This window comes from Leuresthes tenuis, unplaced genomic scaffold (assembly GCF_036924035.1).
Source record: "Leuresthes tenuis unplaced genomic scaffold, fLeuTen1.0.hap1 SCAF_8, whole genome shotgun sequence".
NCBI lineage: Eukaryota > Metazoa > Chordata > Actinopteri > Atheriniformes > Atherinopsidae > Leuresthes > Leuresthes tenuis.
In genome coordinates this window covers 34,900,271-34,923,053 of record NW_027325362.1, presented here as the reverse complement: position 1 = coordinate 34,923,053, position 22,783 = coordinate 34,900,271, and the positions used below count along the sequence as shown (strand labels likewise).

Genomic DNA, 22,783 nt, shown 5'->3' with positions numbered 1-22,783 from the left:
TTCTGTGCATTTCAGTACCAGCGTTTCTGTGCGTTTCAGTACCAGTGTTTCTGTGCGTTTCAGTACCAGCGTTTCTGTGTGTTTCAGTACCAGTGTTTCTGTGTTTCAGTACCAGTGTTTCTGTGTTTCAGTACCAGCGTTTCTGTGTGTTTCAGTACCAGTGTTTCTGTGCGTTTCTGTACCAGTGTTTCTGTGTTTCAGTACCAGTGTTTCTGTGTTTCAGTACCAGTGTTTCTGTGTTTCAGTACCAGTGTTTCTGTGTTTCAGTACCAGCGTTTCTGTGCGTTTCAGTACCAGCGTTTCTGTGTGTTTCAGTACCAGTGTTTCTGTGTTTCAGTACCAGTGTTTCTGTGTTTCAGTACCAGCGTTTCTGTGTGTTTCAGTACCAGTGTTTCTGTGTTTCTCTACCAGTGTTTCTGTGCATTTCAGTACCAGCGTTTCTGTGCGTTTCAGTACCAGTGTTTCTGTGCGTTTCAGTACCAGCGTTTCTGTGTGTTTCAGTACCAGCGTTTCTGTGTTTCAGTACCAGTGTTTCTGTGTTTCAGTACCAGTGTTTCTGTGTTTCAGTACCAGCGTTTCTGTGTGTTTCAGTACCAGTGTTTCTGTGCGTTTCTGTACCAGTGTTTCTGTGTTTCAGTACCAGCGTTTCTGTGCGTTTCAGTACCAGTGTTTCTGTGTTTCTGTACCAGTGTTTCTGTGTTTCTGTACCAGTGTTTCTGTGTGTTTCAGTACCAGTGTTTCTGTGTTTCAGTACCAGTGTTTCTGTGTTTCAGTACCAGCGTTTCTGTGCGTTTCAGTACCAGTGTTTCTGTGCGTTTCAGTACCAGTGTTTCTGTGCGTTTCAGTACCAGCGTTTCTGTGCGTTTCTGTACCAGTGTTTCTGTGTGTTTCAGTACCAGCGTTTGTGTGTTTCAGTACCAGCGTTTCTGTGTGTTTCAGTACCAGTGTTTCTGTGTTTCAGTACCAGTGTTTCTGTGTTTCTGTACCAGTGTTTCTGTGCGTTTCTGTACCAGTGTTTCTTTGCGTTTCTGTACCAGTGTTTCTGTGCGTTTCTGTACCAGTGTTTCTGTGCGTTTCAGTACCAGCGTTTCTGTGCGTTTCAGTACCAGTGTTTCTGTGCGTTTCAGTACCAGCGTTTCTGTACCAGCGTTTCTGTACCAGTGTTTCTGTGCGTTTCAGTACCAGTGTTTCTGTACCAGCGTTTCTGTACCAGTGTTTCTGTGCGTTTCAGTACCAGCGTTTCTGTGCGTTTCAGTACCAGCGTTTCTGTGCGTTTCAGTACCAGCGTTTCTGTACCAGTGTTTCTGTGCGTTTCAGTACCAGCGTTTCTGTGTGTTTCAGTACCAGCGTTTCTGTGTTTCAGTACCAGTGTTTCTGTGTTTCAGTACCAGTGTTTCTGTGTTTCAGTACCAGTGTTTCTGTGTTTCAGTACCAGTGTTTCTGTGTTTCAGTACCAGTGTTTCTGTGTTTCAGTACCAGCGTTTCTGTGTGTTTCAGTACCAGTGTTTCTGTGCGTTTCTGTACCAGTGTTTCTGTGTTTCAGTACCAGTGTTTCTGTGTTTCAGTACCAGTGTTTCTGTGTTTCAGTACCAGTGTTTCTGTGTTTCAGTACCAGTGTTTCTGTGTTTCAGTACCAGTGTTTCTGTGTTTCAGTACCAGTGTTTCTGTGTGTTTCAGTACCAGTGTTTCTGTGTTTCAGTACCAGTGTTTCTGTGCGTTTCAGTACCAGCGTTTCTGTGTGTTTCAGTACCAGCGTTTCTGTGCGTTTCTGTACCAGTGTTTCTGTGTTTCAGTACCAGCGTTTCTGTGCGTTTCAGTACCAGTGTTTCTGTGTTTCTGTACCAGTGTTTCTGTGTTTCTGTACCAGTGTTTCTGTGTGTTTCTGTACCAGTGTTTCTGTGTGTTTCAGTACCAGTGTTTCTGTGTTTCAGTACCAGTGTTTCTGTGTTTCAGTACCAGCGTTTCTGTGCGTTTCAGTACCAGTGTTTCTGTGCGTTTCAGTACCAGTGTTTCTGTGCGTTTCAGTACCAGCGTTTCTGTGCGTTTCTGTACCAGTGTTTCTGTGTGTTTCAGTACCAGCGTTTCTGTGTGTTTCAGTACCAGTGTTTCTGTGTTTCAGTACCAGTGTTTCTGTGTTTCTGTACCAGTGTTTCTGTGCGTTTCAGTACCAGTGTTTCTTTGCGTTTCTGTACCAGTGTTTCTGTGTTTCTGTACCAGTGTTTCTGTGTTTCAGTACCAGTGTTTCTGTGTTTCTGTACCAGTGTTTCTGTGCGTTTCTGTACCAGTGTTTCTTTGCGTTTCTGTACCAGTGTTTCTTTGCGTTTCTGTACCAGTGTTTCTGTGCGTTTCTGTACCAGTGTTTCTGTGCGTTTCAGTACCAGCGTTTCTGTGCGTTTCAGTACCAGCGTTTCTGTACCAGCGTTTCTGTACCAGTGTTTCTGTGCGTTTCAGTACCAGTGTTTCTGTACCAGCGTTTCTGTACCAGTGTTTCTGTGCGTTTCAGTACCAGCGTTTCTGTGCGTTTCAGTACCAGCGTTTCTGTGCGTTTCAGTACCAGCGTTTCTGTGCGTTTCAGTACCAGCGTTTCTGTACCAGTGTTTCTGTGTGTTTCAGTACCAGTGTTTCTGTGTGTTTCAGTACCAGCGTTTGTGTGTTTCAGTACCAGTGTTTCTGTGCGTTTCAGTACCAGTGTTTCTGTGTGTTTCAGTACCAGTGTTTCTGTGCGTTTCTGTACCAGTGTTTCTGTGCGTTTCTGTACCACTGTTTCTGTGCGTTTCAGTACCAGCGTTTCTGTGCGTTTCTCTACCAGTGTTTTTGTGCGTTTCTTACAGGACTACCATCTGGCTGATGACACAGTACTGGATGAGATCAGTTTAGCAGAACCAGATCAGTACAAGATGCCTGACCTTAGCGCAGAGGAGCAGGCTCTCATCCTTGGTGTCTGGTAAGTCCAGCGGCCCAAAGCTCATAAAGGTTTTTGCCTCCCAGTGGAAAGCTTAGTTATATGTTATAACATGAGTACAACAACTATGGAGAGTGTCTATTCGTGACGGGCCTTTACCAGTAACTTGAACTCTGATAGAATCTTAATAACTTGAGGCTATTCATTTATCATGAACTCTGTATCCTTTTTGCTCAGACATTTACATATTCATTCATGCAATGATTATTTGTACAAACCTAAAAAGCTAGTTCACTTTATATATACATATACAGTTTAAACCAGCTATCTGAGCCTTGGTTAACTTGATGCATAGTTCACAGTAATGAACAGTAATGGTACAGGGTGTGACCATTGTAAAGGTAACTGAAACTCTCGTTTCCAAGTTTGGTCCAAGAGCTCTGGAACATTGTTAACTCTGTCCCTGAACATTGAGCTCAAATTGGAAATATCTCAAAATGCAACTCTTGTTCGTGTGGATTAACTGTGCAACAGCTGTAAGTTTGAACTTGTTCGTTCAGATGGTTTCATCCATGAAATGGGAAGACTAGTAGACTCTGTGTGTGATATTAAAGCACTTTGCGTCATAGTGAGTCAGTGATTAATCTCAATGCTTCTGCTGGGGCTGGATGGGTCAGGTGAAGGGCAATGGAGCAGGCAGCGAGATTGCTGAGAGATGACTGATGAGCAGCAGGTCCGTTTAAATTAAAGGGAGATCTGCACACCTGCATATCGCTCCAAGGCAATGTCAAACATGAGTATATTGTAACTCTGGAGTCCTCAAAATGGCCAACACATCCCATTTATTTTGTTTATTTTGTAGTTATTTTTAGTTACTTGGATCCACAAAGCTTTGGGCAAATTTCCCTCTCGCTGACTTGGTGTCATGTTTATCATCAGAATCACTTTATTAACCCTGGTGATGCAGAGTCATTGCACAGTTTGGATGGAAATTTGAGGCCCATGCACATGCTCACACACCAAAGATTTAGTTTAGTATAGGAGATGTTGTTAATGCTTTCTTATTTCTATGTTTGGTCCCAAATGTACTGGATAAAATGGCAGAATTTTTTGTGTGGTGTAGACAGACTAACAATCAATAATTTATGAGTTTGACTGGACAAGCATTACATGTAAGAATTGTAATTGCCTGTTCATTGTTAGAGCATATAGTATTACTGAGAGCACATCATGTCCAAGGAGTTCTTGCTTGGAGGATCAGAGGATTAAGGTGGTCTGTCATTTCGTCCCACACTTTTTTTCAAAACATAGCAAAAAATGCTGAAAAAGGTTTTCCTAATATTTGGTGTGAATAATCCCAGTTATCATGTACTTACAGGAATGTTTTTCTGTTTCCAACATCATGTAAATCTGTTTTAGTGGTGGTCACCTGATTATGTATGTGTTGCAGCACTGACTTCCAGAGGAACAACCCTGTGCACAAACTAACAGAAGAAGAGCTGCTGGCCTTCACATCTGTAAGTCCTTTTTTATTGTTCTTGTGACTAACAACCCTAATTTTCCAACAGCATTGCTGGGTTTACAGAATAAATGTGATTTTACATACGTTCTCAGGTCAGCATTGTGCCCTGTTTAGTAGTGGTGCAACGGATCACCATTGATCCGTGATCTGTTGGGATCAATATCTTCGGTTCGGCACACACGTGATCCGCGGATTGATTTATGGAGAAAAAAAAAAAAGTTGTGCGTCATTTAAGTCCCCTGTATGGGGAAAAGAGGTTAGTGGATAAAACCGTGACGGTGTGGAGGCACTGTGGCACAAGAAAGTCCAATGACAGAAAACACATCAGGCATGTCCACGCATTTGAAGCAACATCACCCCGGTGTTTCACTGACAGGAGAGAAAACGAAGGCTGCTCAACAAGCGCATATCACTGCGGCAGCCCCTTGTTGCACAATCCGACCGTCATAAGTCTGAAGACGGTATGAAGATTGTTTGTAGGTGCATACATGAGGCCAAATTCTATTAAAGGAAGGAAATATGCCTTTTTATGTTTTTCATTGATTATGTTAAAAAGAAGATAATATGCCTTGTGCACATTAAGTTGATTTTATATATTTAAATTGAATAATTTAAAAGTGTTAATAAACAAAAAGACCAAACTTGTTTTTTTTTGGTTTTTTTTGCTGGTCTGAAAAATGAAGTATTTAAATTGTTTCTGTGCTGACTAACAGTCTCAGTTGCATCACATTATCATCAGGAAGTCATTGGTGTTTCATCTGTATCTCATTTGATTCATTGTCACTGCTTTTTTTTTTTTTTTTGACAGTTGTCAGGAAATATTTATTCCTGAAACTGTTGAGAGTTTTGGTGAGCACATTGATAGCTCAATGGTTGCACTTTTTCTTCACCTCTAACCTGTATTAGATGCATTACTTACTTCCTGCTGTGAGCCACACTTGATCTTTCCTGGTGATTCCTGATTATGTGTGATGGTTTTGCATACTGTTGTATTTATTTTACTGTACTTATTTTATGATCTTTTATTTTTATTAATATTTTTCTAAAGCAACCTCCTGTTGTATAGATCTTGAACTCACTTAGCTGAGGTCTGCCTTTTATAGTGTTGCACTAACAAACTTATATGGGCTACACCTAAATACAAACTTCTGGTCAGAACAGATGAATTGCCTCACCTGAAGGAAATCTGCAAGAAATCTTCAGCACAAGTTGAGAAAAACAAAACCATGAATCTACGTTGGGCCCTCTAAATACCATCTTGATGTTTTTATAAATGCAGATAACATTTTTTGACAAAACTGCCCGTCAGCTATTTCTTCAGTGGCAGTAAAACAAGCCAGGAAATTGTCAGGGAAGACTTATGTATTATTACTGGCTGCTGTTTGTCCCAGTTTTTACTACACTAATTGGTGTAAGGCGCATGCCATCCTGACCTCTCTCTCCACCTGCAACTCACTTAGAAGCTCTAATAATCATCTCCATTGCTATTGTAAGTGCTATTGGAGATATTGTACACCCTGCCATAATGCCTATTTCTAGCCTCTGCCAACCTGTTGTGAAACCTGTTGTACTTAGGCACAGTCTAATATCCTGGAAATATGCTCTTACAAAGTTAACTACTACAGGCACTCTAAAATAATCAAACGCTTTCCAAATAAGGCTACGTGGCACTGAAACAAATGCATTTGCCAAATCTCGAAATATAACATGCAAGTCTTTTTTCTCAATCTTGGCTGTCTGAATCTGATACCAAATCATGCTAGTGTGCTTTAAACACCCTGCGAAACTTGGTATTCCTGCCTTCTGCACAGTAGTATCTATTAAGCTATTCCTTACTAAATAACTAGCTAATCTCTGTGCAACTACAACAAAGAAAATCTTCTGTGCTTCTAAATTAGATTAACACAATTTTCTCTCCAGCTTTCTTGCAGTCTGCTTTAAAGCAGCTGTGAATTATACCATGGAGCCAACCTCTTCTGACTGATTACCTTCCTTTTCAGAGGGGCAACATTGTCCAGTGTTGTACACATTGAAGCTATAGTGCTGTCAACAAGAGAGTCAAGTTCTACTGGAGTAAAGTTTAGGTAGCCATCCTCTGTCTTATCAGCACATGGCAGTGAAGAAAAGGATGATGAAATCAACTCTTTAAATCTGGTTACAGCATTCTCTGACAGACACCTTCTATATGTAGAATTCTTCTCAGAAACCGTGTAGTCAAGTAATGTAAATTCAAAAGTTATTAAAAAATGGTCAGACAAGACAGGGTTATGAGGGAACACTGTTAACGGTTCACTCTCAATGCCATAAGTCAGCACAAGGTCAAGGGTGTGATTAAGGCAGTGAGTAGGTCTGTGAACACTTTGAGAAAATCCAATAGAGTCTAATATAGAATTAAAGTTAATATTTAGGCTGTCATTTTCAACATCTACATGAATATTAAAGTCACCCACTACAATGACTTTATCTGTACTCAGCACTAACTGGGATAAAAACTCTGAGAATTCAGACAGAAACTCAGATGAAGAATTTGATAGCCCAGGAAAGTAAAACTGGGATGTTCTTGAGATTAGCCTGAGGGGCTGCCTTTTGTCAAAACTTTGATTTGGCTGTAAAATGAGAAGAAGAAGAGACAAAACACAAAAAGAACCGTGAACAAATGTTCTTGTTGACTGACTTTGTATTTGAGGCAGGGTGACTTCTGGCTGAAGTTGAGATGCAGAAACACATTGTTGTCTTGAAAATTTGATTTAATATTCAATAGATTACAGTCATGTAATCTACAGTAGAGGGCAGTGGTGTCTATGAGTGTGTCATGCTTTGAACACATTATGATATAAGTTTAATAAAGGAATGGTCACATTGTCACACTGCTCATGCTTCAATTCCCACATGCAGAGTACAAATAATAACTTTTTTATTTGGATATTCTTGTCTAATGCTCCCTGTACATGACACTGTCCATTTATAAGAATGTTGTCTTTTAATGTTCTTAAAACTGCAACTATATAGTTGAAAATAGTTGAAAAAAATCAAGCATGTGCACGTGTACATGTTCTTGTACACTTTCACCTGCTGTTGCCATCTTTTTTTATTTCTTCTTGCAATATATCAATCTGATCCACTGTTGATCCACATTTGACTGTTTCTAGAGGCATTTTCGGATTAGTCATATTAGTACATGATAATATCACTGATAATCGTGTTTCATTTCCTGATAATGGTCAGCAGCTGTTGAGTACAACAATAGACCTGTCAGAAGTACTGAAGAGATTTCAGTACAATCAGGCTTGTTAAATGCAGACAGAACTATCATTAAGACTGTTATGATCCCCACATCTCCATTTACACTTGAACTGGGTTTTTTGGGGGGTTTTTGCCTCTCCTGTTGTGTGAGGTTGCAGGACAGAATAATCAAGATAACATGACTGGCTTTTATCACGATCCATGCATGATGTCAAAACCACTTCATATTATTGTCCCTGTATAGTGTTTCTGGTTCTGTTAGCCAAAATAAGGTTCCCATTTCTACAGCATCTTGAGCTTGCCTCTCTGATTAGTTGTTGATTCCCTGGTTGTCGAGCCTCTTAGATGAGCATTTTACATTTTACAATGCCATGTAAAAAAACTTTACTTTAGTTAGTTAGTTAGAATAGCATTGAATAGAAAACTACTTTATTCATCCTCCAGTGGGGGGAATTCAAAATTAGTCAAGTAGGTCAAAATTTTTTCTTTAAAAAAAAAAAGTATATTTGTATATATTTACAATAATTGTATATTAGAACAAGAACAACAATAATGATAATTATAAATTGATACATAAATAATTTTGAGAAAAACCTCAAAGTTAGCAATAACTGTTAAAAAGCCTGCTCTTCTGTCCTGCCAGGATGCTGTGGAGAGTGTGTCTATTATTATCCAAAACAGAATATAATTTCCTCCTCATCTGTTGCTCCACCACAGCACTGAGAGGGTCTAGCCTTCTGCCTACCACAGAACCACAGTCTTTTTCACCAGTTTGTCCAGGCACCTACAGTTTTTGTCTGTGGTGCATTTCCCACCGCAGACAACAGCATAGAACAGTGCACTCTCACTGATAGTGTGATAAAACATGCATATCATGTCACTGCAGACATTGAAGGACCTGAGCCGTCTCAGGAAGAGGAGACAGCTGTGGCCCCTCCTATTAACTGCTTCTATGTTGGCAGACAACTCCAGTTTATTATCCAGCACCACCCCCAGGTATTTGCAGGTCTGAACAGTCTCTATCTCCCCTCCATCAATGCAGGCTGACTGGCATGGAGTTTTAGATCTCCTGAAGTCCACCACCAGCTCTTTGGTCTTGGTAGTAGTGTTCAGGAGGAAACGTTTTTTTTTTTTGGTCCAAGGACTCCACAAGGTCCCTGTACTCCTTCTCCTCTCCACCGCGCACACATGCCACAACAGCCGTATCATCAGAATACTTCTGTATGTGGCAGGACTCTGAGTTGTTACTGAAGTCTGATGTGAACAGGGTGAAAAGAAAAGGAGCCAAAACAGTACCCTGCGGAGCCCCAGAACTGCATTCCAGTGTTCCAGAAACACATCTCCCCATCCTGACATACTGTGGTCTGGCAGTCAAATAGTCTATAATCCACTATGTCAGGGAGGGGGCCACACCCATACCTAGAAGCTTGTCTTTCAGTCTGGGAGGCCGTATGGTGTTTAAGGCTATTATGGGGTTGTTTTTCACGAGCTGGGCTTGGCCCCTTAGTTCCAGTGAAAGGAACTGTGAATGCTTCAGCATACCAAGAGATTTTGGACAATTTCATGCCCCCAACTTTGTGGAAACAGTTTGGGGATGGCCCCTTCCTGTTCCAACATGACTGCGCACCAGTGCACAAAGCAAGGTCCATAAAGACATGGATGAGCCAGTTTGGTGTGGAAGAACTTGACTGGCCTGCACAGTCCTGACCTCAACCCGATAGAACACCTTTGGGATGAATTAGAGCGGAAACTGAGAGTCAGGCCTTCTGTCAAACATCAGTGTCTGACCTCACAAATGGAAGAATGGTCAAAAATTCCCAGAAACAGTCCTAAAACTTGTGGAAAGCTTGCACAGAAGAGTTGAAGCTGTTATAGCTGCAAAGGGTGGGCCGACGACATATTAAACATATTAAAGAATGGGATGTCACTCAAGTTCATATGCGTGTAAAGGTAGACGAGGGAATACTTTTGGCTATATAGTTTGTGTGCACATATCACATCCATATCACTGGTATGAATACTGAGTGAATGCATTTATTGGTTTACCAAAAATTGGTGCAGTTTTACAATGTCAGTGGTTTTTAATCCACTTTGTGCTCACCAATTTATGGATAATTGAACTTCGCTTGCCACTTTGTCAATTTGGCCAGCTATGAATATACTTTGAGAAATGAACTAGCAGCGAATGCCATATCCCGTGCAGGCAGCTGCTGGTTCTGTGAGCAGGCATCTTCCCAGCCTACATGTAGATCCTGGAATCTGCAGGCTGGTTAGATGGTTGTCGCATGTCTGGCCATCTTCATCGTTGCCTTGCTGCTTTCTTCAAAGACATCTATTGTTAGTTCCAATGTGAAGCTTTCCTTGAAGGTTTTTCACAAGCATACGACAGCTTTCGTTGATTTTAGTTTAATAAGGCATTGTCCAAATTACCCTGATGAATAATGCTGAGAATTAAAAAGTTCCGTAATTTCTGAAGAGCAAACATGGTAGCAACAAATATACTGAATTCTCTCCCAGCCTCTATATAGAGAGAAGGGAAAGAGAGTTTTGCAGAGTGCAGACTCAAATCTGTTTTGGGTGTTTTTGAATCATTACATCAGTGTGCTGTGTTTAAGTCGTATAACATACACAAATGAGAGCTTGTATTCAAATATTGTATTTGTAAAGCTATCATTTTCTTTTTTTTTTTTGTTCATTGCAGTGTGGTTTAAGCTTAACAAGATGAACATGTTGCCTGGTGACAAAATAGCTACTTTGAACGTAATACTTACCATGGGAGGCTGTTTAAAATTGTACATTTGTGAGTAATGTTACATGATAGACCAAGGACTTCAAATACACCATGTTAGTGGTGATCCTATTCACTGATCCAGCCGAAAGTGAGCATCATCTGAGCACTCTTAATGTAAAATAGATCAGGTACATATAATATTTACAACACATGATATATCCTTGGTTAATAGATCTTGAATTACCCCTCTTTGATCCAGACTAAGAAGTCGCTCAGAAATGGAGCTCTGTGTGCGTGTTCCTTCAATCACTTGACAGCCGTTCATCCAGTCTCCTCAGCAGGTGAAATGACCGATAACTAATAAAATGTCCTGTTGTGATTGAAGTAGTTTAGATGAGTGGTTCTTTAGAAACTGTTAATGACACGAGGGAGAGTCACTGGCTTCATAGGTCACTCCACAAGTGCATGACAGAGGGCTGCAGCCAGTCAGTATCTATATTTACGTGCATGCCGTTTACACAGTAACAACATTTTGGCTTGATAAAACAGCGCTCGATTAAGGTAGGTTCCGGACTACAACCCGCTACTTTTTTCCCTTTTTTTTTTTTTTTTGAGTACTGCGGTTTATAATCCGGTGAGGCCTATATAAGTACAAAATGGATTTCCTTTTTAAGATTAGAGGGTGCGGCTTATATTCAGGTGCGCTCTATAGTCTGGAATTTACGGTAGTTAGTGTTAGTTTATTACAAAGCTACTTTATCTCTGTTTAGGAGCTCTGTGCTGCCAAACAAACGGGTTGAGTTCTGCTCTCTGTTACTCTGTTACTCTCTGATGTTGCAATGGCAACACAAGGTAAATAAGTGATGTTATCATGGAATTTGTAGCTTTGTTTTGATCAAGTGATTAGAATACCTTACGTTTCATCACTGTTCTGTCAGTATTGTAGGGTTTCACAATCCATAGACCTTAGTTAAATACAATAGTAATTGTTAATATTGTTATTATTATCACAATACAACAAAAAGACTGCATCTCAGAATGACTCTTTTCTCATTTGTGTAACTAGTGGTGTGACAACTGCTGGGCATTTTAATTGCTCATTGATTGATGTTGGCAGAGTTCTGGATACCTTAAACAATTTACTGTTGCACTAATGACTCCAGCAAGACTTTCTAAGCATCCACAAACATCGTTAGTGTTTGTTCATCTCACCTACAACCATGCAGCAGATTCATGCTGTATTTTTCCATTGTCATCAATGTGTGTTGGGTGCAGAAAGTCATTGTTGTATAAATTGTTCTAACTTGTTAAAGCTTAGCCAAACACATTTTCCCTGTGAGTAAATCTGTTGGATGTCCCCAACCCCCACCTCCAACCCCTGCCCCCTTTAATCAGCTCATCTGAAGCTCAGCCACAAAGCTGTGCCAGCTATTACACATCAGATTATCACCACAGCACACAGATAAAAACTTTCAGACTCTAATGGGTTCTGATAATTAGGTGATGTCAATTAAGCTTGCTGGTTGATTTCTCACTACAGCGCACAGCAGACAACAGGGCCCTGTGTCCCTTTAGTCCAGGGAAAGAGATGGCGGGAAGTGTTTCACTCAAGCTTTCTCCATCTTTTCTCTTATATTGGGCGGCTGTAGCTCAGGAGGAAGAGCAGTCACCCACCAATCGGAAGGTCGGTGGTTCGACTCTGGCTTCCCCGGGCTACATGTCGAAGCAAGACACTGAACCCCACGTTGCCCCCCCTGTGTATCATTGGGGGTATGAATGATTAGAAAAAGCACGTAGTTATGTCTCTTAAGATGTGCTGTATGAATGTGTCTGAGTGGGGTGAATGCGGCATGTAGTGAAGCGCTTTGAGTGGTCAGCTAGACTAGAAAAGCGCTATACAAGTACAAGTCCATTTACCATATTTACCATATTTCTGTTCAATATGTGATTGATTTAGGATGATTTAGGATGATGCTCTGGAAGCTCAGGTTGTTAATATTTTCAAATTTCCTTCTTTCGCCATATATTATATATAAGCTTTTTGACGCTCCTGTTGCTTTTTATAGAACACACAGTTTACATTTTCACAGAATCATTTCCATCTGTATAACAAAGAACACACATTTAAACATTTTATTTTCCAATTAATTCTGCTCACCTCTTTCACATTTTTTATTGCCTTTAATTTTTTTTTTTTGTCTTCAAAGCTCAACAGTTTGTGCAGAGGGGCTTAGCATTAAACTTCTTCATAGAACTGAAATAATAAATGAACTCTGGTGTAACATGACTGTTTTCTGTAGATAGATTAAGATCCAGGATAATGTGTCCATGGGACAACCATATATTTGTACCCATTCTCTAATGGTGACTTTTTTTTCTTGCTCAGTTGCTGTTTTAATAGTAGCTTTTGAGAATTGATGAGTATGTTCAAATGAAACGACCTTGATGCCTCACAGCCGACATATGTCAAATCACCTGATAATCCCAGAGTGCAAGTGGTTCATCTAAGATATGAGTTGAATCTTACCTTTTGTGTTTCTTTCTGCAGTGCATTTTGTCTCAGCGCAAGTTCTGGGCTGTGGAGGTCACAGCATTATGCCTCCGGACCAAACTGGAAAAAGGAAAATCCCGGTGTGTTGAGAGAGCTATGATGCAAACCCAGGTGAGAAGCTATTTATCAAAGCTTTGTGAGTACACAGGGAAAGGTACTCAGACCTCAGGGCTTTGACCATCTTGGACCTTCCTATCTTAACTGATGCAGTTCCATTTTCATATTTTTCATTTATGTTTTATTACAATAAAAGAAAAACGTTTGAATAATGAACCATTTTTAGACTTTGTGTTCTCATCAAAAACGGGAAAAGGTAAGGATATATTAGTCTGTACAGGGTTACACTGCAGACTTTTTTTTTTCTTTCACACACATTCACGCACCTATGGATGCATCGGAGGACACAACATGTGGTGCAGAGAATCAAACCACCGACCTTCCGATTAGCAGATGACTGCTTTTCCTCCTGAGCTGAAGGATGATAAACTGTTAAAACAGTGCCTCAGGCAGCAGAAATTGGAGGGTGATGAGGAGGAACTGGAAATATCTTTGTGTGGGCCGTATATATTACCTGAGATATATTACCATATATTATATATATGCTCGTAGCCTGGTCTGATGAATGAGCTTCTGCTGAGGCTGCAGATAGGTGAATAGATAGATGGAATACTTTGTATGCCCCAAAGAAAGAAAATATAGACTCAACCTACCTGTGTCAACAGGCATATGTCCATCCTTTTTGGTCACGGTTGACCATTTTCTATGAACATGGCAAACATGGTCTCCCTAATCACCAGTCATGAATCCAGTATTGAGAGGTGGCAGAGCGAGAGGGCATCAATGTGAGGCTGAAACATCTGCCGATGTCATGCAATAAAATCAGATCAACATGGAGCAGACACCGAGAAATTTTCCAAAATCCTATCGAAAAAGAAGAAATAAGACTATTTAGAGAGAAAAAACCCAGTTGCTGAAATGAAAGTGCTCAATAAATGTAGATAGGAGAGAATAAAGAGCATCTCCAGCCTTGAGTTGTTGGTTTTTTTTTAATTCACTTTTTTTCACCAATAAAGTGTACCTATATTAAACTGAATTTATGTAAAGTACTTTTTAAAATCGTGTCACTGCCTTTTTCACATTGCATATGCTGCCAGATATGAATTAAATTCCAAAAGTTAATTTAATTTTTTCAGCTTTCCTTTCACTGGCCATTTCCAACGTTGGGAGCTGCAGAGCCTGACTCTGTGAAGCTTAGCGTAACTTCGTCTTTCCTTTAAAACGCCTCGGCACACAAACAAAATCGTTAATTCCATACTGCTCCAAATGTTATTTTTGATGTTGATCGATAGTGTTCCTAAAACGGAGAACACAAACAGCAGCTTGGGATTATGAGAAAGCTGGTGAAGACGTTGTTAGACTGTATAGAGGACAACAGTCAGTGTGCTTGAACTGGAAGAAATACAGAATTTATTCTGTTTTCTGGTGTTCACTAAACTTTTATCACTAGAGGCTGGTAGAAAAGAGCAGAGTTGTAAAAAAGTTGGTGAACAGAATGGTACTAGGCTCACTGAACAAATATAATGCACCCCGTCCTTCCCGTTCACAGTCAAGGTCATGCTGCATCTGGTGCTTACCTGATTTGGATGTTCCATAAATAAAATTGTTTTCTGCTAATTCTTTTTCTTTTCCTTTGTAATGCACTGATTGGATGACACTTTGATCTTGTTGTACACGTTACAGTGACAATAAAGATCATTGATTGATTTTCCAATTTCAGTCCTTTAATTGTCAAACTAACATATTTTGTGTCAGAGCTGATAATTATTTAATTATTAGAGCCCAGCCTAACAATGGCTGCCATGTTTTTGATTTTTGATGGATGAAAAGAATTATGGGAGATATTTTAAGATGTTGCGATGGAAAGCTTTTTTCTTGTATTCTTTACAGCTGATCAGTCTTACCGTTGGGAAAATCTTGTTAAACCTCTGTGAAGATGAAGTGAGAAGCGTTTCCTTCGGTTTTTATGTTAAACATAGAATCATTCCATTAGCCTGAGAGGATGTATGTGTTCTTTGTCTCTGTGTAAGTTTGCGGTCATCAACCAATGGTTCCCTAATGATCCTGTAACGTTCAACTGTCAATATTCAGAGGACGATTGCAGCATGTGCTGCATGTAAGACGTGCTGTGGTAGTTGTAAGTTTATTAGAACTGCATCTGTTGGAACCATGTCTGCAGTCCATAAAAGTGACTTTGAAAGTCACTTTGGGTCCTGAAGGGACATGCTCCTGTTGCTGTAAGGGGAAGTCATTTCAGAGTACTGTTGGGACCCTCACTGGACTTTGTGAACTTGTGAAAAATAACTGACCCAGTTGCAGAATATCATCTCTGCTTTTCCTTTTCCAGGCAATCGTAGACCACTTTGAAGACAAGAGCTGTCCAGTTACTGAGCGCCTTAAAGTCTTCTACTGCTGCCAGGTGCCGCCCAGATGGGCTGTCCAGGTATCACATGCACTCTTCTGGAAAAACAACATTTGAACTTTCTGTGTCTTTTATTTGAATGGGCCAAAAGAAAATGTACTTTGTAACTGGACACACCCATTGGTGCCTAACAGACAACACTATTAGGCACCAATAAAAGGTCTGCTGTTAAGCGTAGTTTATGCTTCTCCGTCATTTAGATGGCGTAGCTAAGGCGTCGGCGTGGACCCCTACGCCGTAGCCTGACGTGCACCTCCAAAAAAATTCTAACTACACATCGTGTAGGGCTGTGATTGGTCCACTCAGAACTTAAGTTCCGGCAGTTGCTTTTTCCGGTCTTAATGGCTGTATACAGCAAAGAAGCGCGTCAAATCGGCCCGTTGACGTTCCAAAGTATCGAAAATGCATTTGTTCATCCAGGTCCCTCAGTGGGGGAATCAGTGTTGTAAATTCACCCGTTCAGCCTCGACCGGTCGTACAGACCAACGTCTTCTCTGTCGCCTGCGCTTCAACATTTTCAATTTTAGCATTTGTTCTTCAATATTGATGAGCCCCAACTGCAAATACAGCTGCTCCACCTCAGTTGCCATTGCTTACTGTTGTTAACTCTGACCAGAAGAAAAAGCAAATATTCGGCTATAACCCCTGGAACCACACAAACACACAGCAACACGGTGAATTGCAAAGCAACGTTTTTCCTCGATGCAGAACTTCGAATGCTCAATGAAGACGTCACAGAGAAGCATTAACTAAGCATTACTCAGCCTTGATAGGACAGACACTATTTGGTCACTGTCTTGCTTTTGGTTAGACAATGTTCACTTTCTGTTTTCACTATAATCCTAAGAAATGCCCTTGCAGAAGCCAAAAACAGTGAAACAACAGGGGAACCTGGGACATAAAGTCTCAAGGCCTCAAAGGGACTGTAGGAAACCGCACGAATGACATCTTGTGACATATTTGCTGAAACACAGAGTATCAGCAGATCTATCAAGATGAATATTACACTGCCCTGAATGGAGAGGAGACGAAAAAAGGACAGAGCAGTAAATAGAAAAAGCAGTAATTGAAAGATTTAGGCCTGTCCAGGAGATTGAAGAAGGATGAGTGTTGCAGAAAGGGAGAGATCAATTGGGGAGGAGCTATCACCCAGGTGGCATGTAATAACTGATATCAGCAATAAAGTTGGAATTGCCGCTTGGGGACTACAAGGTGGGTTGAGGAGGAGTGCAGTAGGCGCTGCGATGCATTTTCTCTTCACAGGAGAATTGAGTGTGTGTAACAAAGCAACAGAAGACTTTTTTATGGTTGGGGGTAGCTTTCTGTTCTTGCTTGTGCGTGTGCATGTATACTTTGTTTTTATGGGGTAATAATTGTTATTTCTTTTGGGTTTTGTCATTTTTATGCTTTACATGCAGTTGGTTTTGCACATTTCAGTCCAATAACGACATATATGCAGTATTCGACACTATTAGCATTTTGATAGCCTAGCCATGTTTTAGCCTCTTACTCTTGTTTTCTCCTCCTCTACAGAAACAGCTGTCCAGCTTGCTGATAGACCTCGGCTGTGTCAATTCAGCTCTGATCCTTTATGAAAAACTGGAGCTCTGGGAGGATGTAGTTATCTGTTATGAGAGACTCGGCCAACATGGAAAGGTACACCCACACAGATACAATCAAGTTTCCATATGCAGTCCTGAGTCTTTTGTTAAGATGATCTTCAGTACAGTAGTTATGTTCCATCCAAATGTAGTTCAACAAAATGTGACCGAATTCTAGGACACACGAGACTTCAGAGTAGTTTCTGTATGTTGGGCTGCACAGAGGCACTCAACAGGGTGATGCGTATATCTCGTGATAAATACATGAAAGTTACCTGCAAGTTACCTGCAAGCCCTGTTGACTAAACCTAAACCAGTAAAATCTTTTCAGTATCCATCAATACGTTTGAATTCATAGCAAAGTAGATTGATTCAAACAGTATTTCCTGATTTATTTGAATGTATTTACATAAAGAGCTTCTGTGCATCAGGGGTTGAGTTTTTATATCAGAACATTTATTTTAAGAAATTAGCAGTTGTAGATTTTAATGTTGGTAGTATTTGTCAGATCTTTTTTGCCATCTTCCAGACTAACTTACAGAAATACACTGATTTAAATAAAAAAAAAAAACACTTACAAATGCACTGCTTTGCATTTATCTGGTGGCACATTCACATTTTGGTGTATTGAGTGATGATAATCAGATAATCATCAGATGATAAAGTTCTAGTGGATCAGCCATTCCTTGCAATGCTTGTGGTGGATAACATGCATGCTCTTGCTCCCATGGGCACGCACTGCTGAGAATTTGACCAGAAAAGGAAGTCTTGCTTTTCACTCATTGTGTGTGAGCGTGGAAGAGCATACCATGGAACCTTTAACACTTCAGCAGCTGTAGCTCAGGAGGAAGAACGGTCACCTGCCAATCAGAAGGGCCACACGTCCAGGCATTCTTGGGCAAGACACTGAATGCCACGTTCCCCACTGATGCGTCCATCGATGTATGAATGTGTGTAAATATCTAGAGGGAAGCACTGTGTAGCCTGTACAGCTATATATACTCAGATATGTAATGTGAAAGCACTTTGAGTGGTCAGCGAGACTAGAAAAGCGCTATATATACAGTCCATTTACCATTTAACAGACAAACACAGAGCAGAGGTGACTTACTTTGGTTTCTTGTCAGCTGATCAGAGGGATCCAACAGATTATATGATATGATTATTAAATTAATGAAACGCTGTTGAAACTTTTCTCCTGCATGGTTTTACTGATGATGATGATTAGCTACTGCACTGAATAATTTTTTCATCATCTGAGCCAAAATGTTCAATATTTTTGCACTTCCATTTGTTTAACACAATGCAGCATGCTTGTTAGCTTTATACAAACATTTGGGACAGAACTACATTATTAAAAAAATGCAACTATGAAAATATAGACCTAGCCCTCAGGTGAAGAAATGTCGCATTTTTCTAGCGACGCTGTTACTGAATCTTCATAACACTGATGCTTCAACAAACTAAAACATATAGAAAAGTTATATTTTAGCTGCTCCTGCTATGTTTTACATGACCACATGGCATATTAATATGAATTGTTGTGGTAACATGATGATATAATCGCTTAAAGAGCTGAAACTGGTTCTGCTTGAGAAATGGATTAAAATGTCCATAGAAACTTGTATGACTATTCCTTGGCATATTGCAGCCATTATTGCTATCAAAGGAGGACTCAATTAATGATGGACAATAAAATAGTAATTTAACTTGAGATTTCCATTCTTTTTTCCAACCTTCTAAAACATGGTAAATGTGAGAAATGCATCACATTAGTTTATAAAACTCTCCAAAAGCACTAATACACAAACATTTTCAACGCTACAGTCAGCAAATGCAAAACTGCTGTCATGTTTGTGTTTGTCATGACATTATGTATGTCAGTTAAAGTAACTGACACAAAAATTAGGACATTTTAAGGTGTGTTCTTATTTTTGGAGAGTAAATTCAAAGTAAACACAAGAAACTTGTGCTAAAAAAAAAAAAATGGGCCAGACTGGTCTACCCATGTAGACCAGTGAGCAGTGCTGGCCAACATGTCATTGGGGTAATTTCTTTCATCAATCAACAACCATCTTTCTTTCCATAAGCAGCACTATTATCAGCTACCTATGTGAACATATGTTGCCCCTATCAAAAATCAAATACTCCTTTCCTCCATACTCAACAGCTCTTTCCAACTAAGCTTTTTCTTCTCTACACCTTCCCAATTCAACCACTGTCCCTGCTTAGCCTGAGCCACTGCCTTTGTACCCCTTAGCATTTCCTCCTGTCTACGAACCTGCTCAATAACTAGCTTTCTCTTCTCCTTGGAACCTGCTCTACTCCACACCGGTTTGCCTGGACCGAGCCCCAAGCCTCCCCGGCCTATTTGAACATTTCCCACAATCTCTGTATGTCTAAGAGTTGCTTCTGCCTCCTGAGCTGCCATTTGTGGATTCCATTTCCTCCCCTTGGTTAGGTTTGGAACCACTTTACTAACTACCACATCTTTACTCCCAGCTAACAGGAGCTCTGTCCTAACTTTAGTACAGTATGCCTTTCCCATACAGCGCGACAGTACTTAAACATCTAGGAACACCTAGCCACTTCCTAATGTAAAAGCTTACTAATCTTTTAATTTTTTTCTGCAACAGATAATGTAATCTCATACACAGACGGTGGCCACATCAACCAAGGAAACAATCCAAACTGCAGACACCACAGCTTCAACTTTCCTAGAAGTTCTGATTTATCTATTCTATCCAGTCCCTCAGCAACATCATTCCGAAACTGCGTTGCCTGCTCTCCATCATTTAAGTCTGCCTGGTACCACCTACCTAAAGTCTTTACTGCCTTTTCCCGAATTATTGGAATCTATTACAAACTTTGTATCACTTAATTTCCCTCTACTTATTGAGATACTTCTAGACTTACCAGCCCACTTTAGATTTTTATTAAGCCTCTCAAGTATTGTCCTCATACATGGCACTGTTGTAGTCACTAACGTCACAACGTCACATGAATAACATTGTAGTCACCAACGTCTTTACATGGATGACGTTGGTGACTACAACGTCATTCATTTGACGTTTGGTGTAAGGCGCATGCCATCCTGACGTCCCTCTCCACCTACAACCCACTTAGAAGCTCTAATAATTATCTCCATTGCTATTGTAAGTGCTATTGGAGATATTGTACACCCTGCCATAATGCCTATTTCTAGCCTCTGCCAACCTGTTGTGAAACCTGCTGTACTTAGGCACAGTCTAATATCCTGGAAATATCCTCTTAAGTTAACAACTTCTACAGGCACCCTAAAGTAATCAAACGCTTTCCAAATAAGACTGTGTGGGACTGAACCAAATGCATTTTCTAGATCCAGAAATATAACATGCAAGTCTTTTTTTTCTCAATCTTGGCTGTCTGAATCTGATGCCAAATCATGCTAGTGTGCTTTAAACACCCTGCGAAACCTGGTATTCCTGCCTTCTGCACAGTAGTATCTATTAAGCTATTCCTTTCTAAATAACTAGCTAATCTCTGTGCAACCACACTAAAGAAAGTCTTCCCCTCTACATTTAGGAGAGAGATCATCTAGGACTGACTCTTACAGACATCATACAGACTCTTTCTCCAGAGGAATAAGATCGCCATCTGCCCTACGCCATGCTCTAGGAATAAACTGTTTCTCCCAAACTATTCTAAATTGCCTCCACAAAAACGTTAACATATCAGGTGCACTTTTATAAACCTGGTAGGGGACTCCATTTGGCTCGGGGGCAGACAAAGCCTTTGCACACCTGACTACCTCCTCAACCTCTTTTCACCCAGGTGGTCTAACATCCATCTTATGAGCTATCTCTCCTAATGGTGGCATGTCAGGTGGAAGGCCTACTACTCTACACTCCTCAAGATCTGAATATGTATTTCTTGGATACTCTTCCACACCTGCCCTCCCCTTTCTTGCTTAAACAACCTTAAACAAACTTAAACGGGTCTCTGTAAAACGCAGTCCTTACATATTCTTTCTTCTTTCTCTTTTTCCAAAGATATTCAGCCCTTCTGAGTATTGCTATCCTGCTTCTCAATTCTTCCTGCAAAACATTAATTCCCTCCCTCTCTTCCTCTGTAGCTCTTTTCTATTGCTTTCTTAAATTTCTTATTTCCTTAACCAATTCCTATATCTCTCTTTTCCGTCTAGACTTAACTAAATGTACTCTTTCAACCCTCTTTTTATCTTGCACCTGAAATCTTTATGAGTAAATTATATCTTCCATCTTCTCTAGCCTATCGCTTGCATTTCCTCCTAACCTACCTAATATTGTCGACAAATCTTTATTGACTGCCTCCCATTCTTTGTTGTTATTTGCCATCGGCCACTTAACTCTTGCTTTCTGCTCCATATTTCTCTCTCTCTAACTGGCCTATTCACCTCAGTATCAGCTGTATCCCTTCTTAGAACCTCCTACTCCTCCCTAACTGTGTTATTGATATCCTTCGGACTGTGGTTTTCAACCTGCTGCTGGACTTCATCCGACTTACTCGATTGACTTCTTATGTGGCCACACTGCCCTTCTTTTGCCACACATCTCTTTCTTCCCTGATGCATTTTAAGATCTCTAACTGACGTTACTTTCTACCAGCCACAAAGACAAACCTGGAGCTTATATCCCTCTATTCTATTCAATTCAATTAAATTTTATTTATATAGCGCCAGATTACAACAATTGTCATCTCAAGGCACTTAAGTAATATAGTCCAATTCAAGCCAATTGGAATTCAATTCATTGTAATCATAATCCAATTAATTCATATAGAGCCAATTCAAAAAAAATATCCTAGCTAAGGAAACCAACAGATTGCACAGAAACTTGTCTTCAGTCCAATCTCCCGTCCTGAGCCTGAGGCGACTGTGGAAAGGAACGACTCCCTTTAACAGGAAGAAACCTCTGGCAGAACCAGAACCAGGAAGAAACCTCTGGCAGAACCAGACTCAGGAAGGGTGGCCATCCGCCTCGACCAGCTGGGGTTTGAGAAGACAGAAAAGAGGGAAAAGAGGGGGGAAAAACACCATAACACCATTAAAAGGATATCTGTTGGAACAGGGAAACACAAGTTAATAACCACAATAATGTCACATGGACATAATATCATTTGAGAAATTAAACAGGGGGAAAAAGAGAGCAAAGTGAGGAAAGGTGTGACAGATGAGGTCCCCCAGCAGTCTAAGCCTATAGCAGTTTAACTATGGGATGTTTCAGGCTCACCTGAGCCATCCCTAACTATAAGCTTTATCAAAAAGGAAAGTTTTAAGCCTAATCTTAAAAGTGGAAAGGGTGTCTGCTTCCCGGACATTTACTGGCAGCTTATTCCACAAGAGAGGGGCCTGATAACTGAAGACTCTGCCTTCCATTCTACTTTTAGAAACTCTGGGAACAACAAGGAAACCTGCAGTTTGGGAGCGAAGTGCTCTGTTAGGAAAATATCTTACAATGAGATCTTTAAGATATGATGGAGCTCGGTCATTAAGAGCTTTATATGTGAGGAGAAGAATCTTAAATTCTATTCTGAATTTAACAGGGAGCCAATGAAGAGAAGCTAAAACTGGAGAAACATGATCTCTCCTGTTAGTTCTCATCAGAACTCTGGCTGCAGCATTTTGGATCAGCTGGAGGCTTTTCAGAGAATATGTGGGACAGCCCAATAATAAGGAATTACAGTAGTCCAATCCTGAAGTAACAAATGCATGAACTAGTTTCTCTGCATCACCCT

The 22,783-nt window shown here is 40.4% G+C and overlaps 1 protein-coding gene across 1 annotated transcript in view; it reads left to right on the top strand.

The window, feature by feature from the left end:
- The window catches only part of ttc27 (tetratricopeptide repeat domain 27), a 98,127-nt gene that overhangs the window by 47,612 nt on the left and 27,732 nt on the right, over window positions 1-22,783 (top strand). The window contains exons 8-12 of the mRNA XM_072391570.1: window positions 2,832-2,944; window positions 4,353-4,419; window positions 12,947-13,060; window positions 15,354-15,449; window positions 16,962-17,084. Coding sequence (XP_072247671.1) covers window positions 2,832-2,944; window positions 4,353-4,419; window positions 12,947-13,060; window positions 15,354-15,449; window positions 16,962-17,084 — 513 coding nt within the window. The remainder of the gene's footprint in view (window positions 1-2,831; window positions 2,945-4,352; window positions 4,420-12,946; window positions 13,061-15,353; window positions 15,450-16,961; window positions 17,085-22,783) is intronic.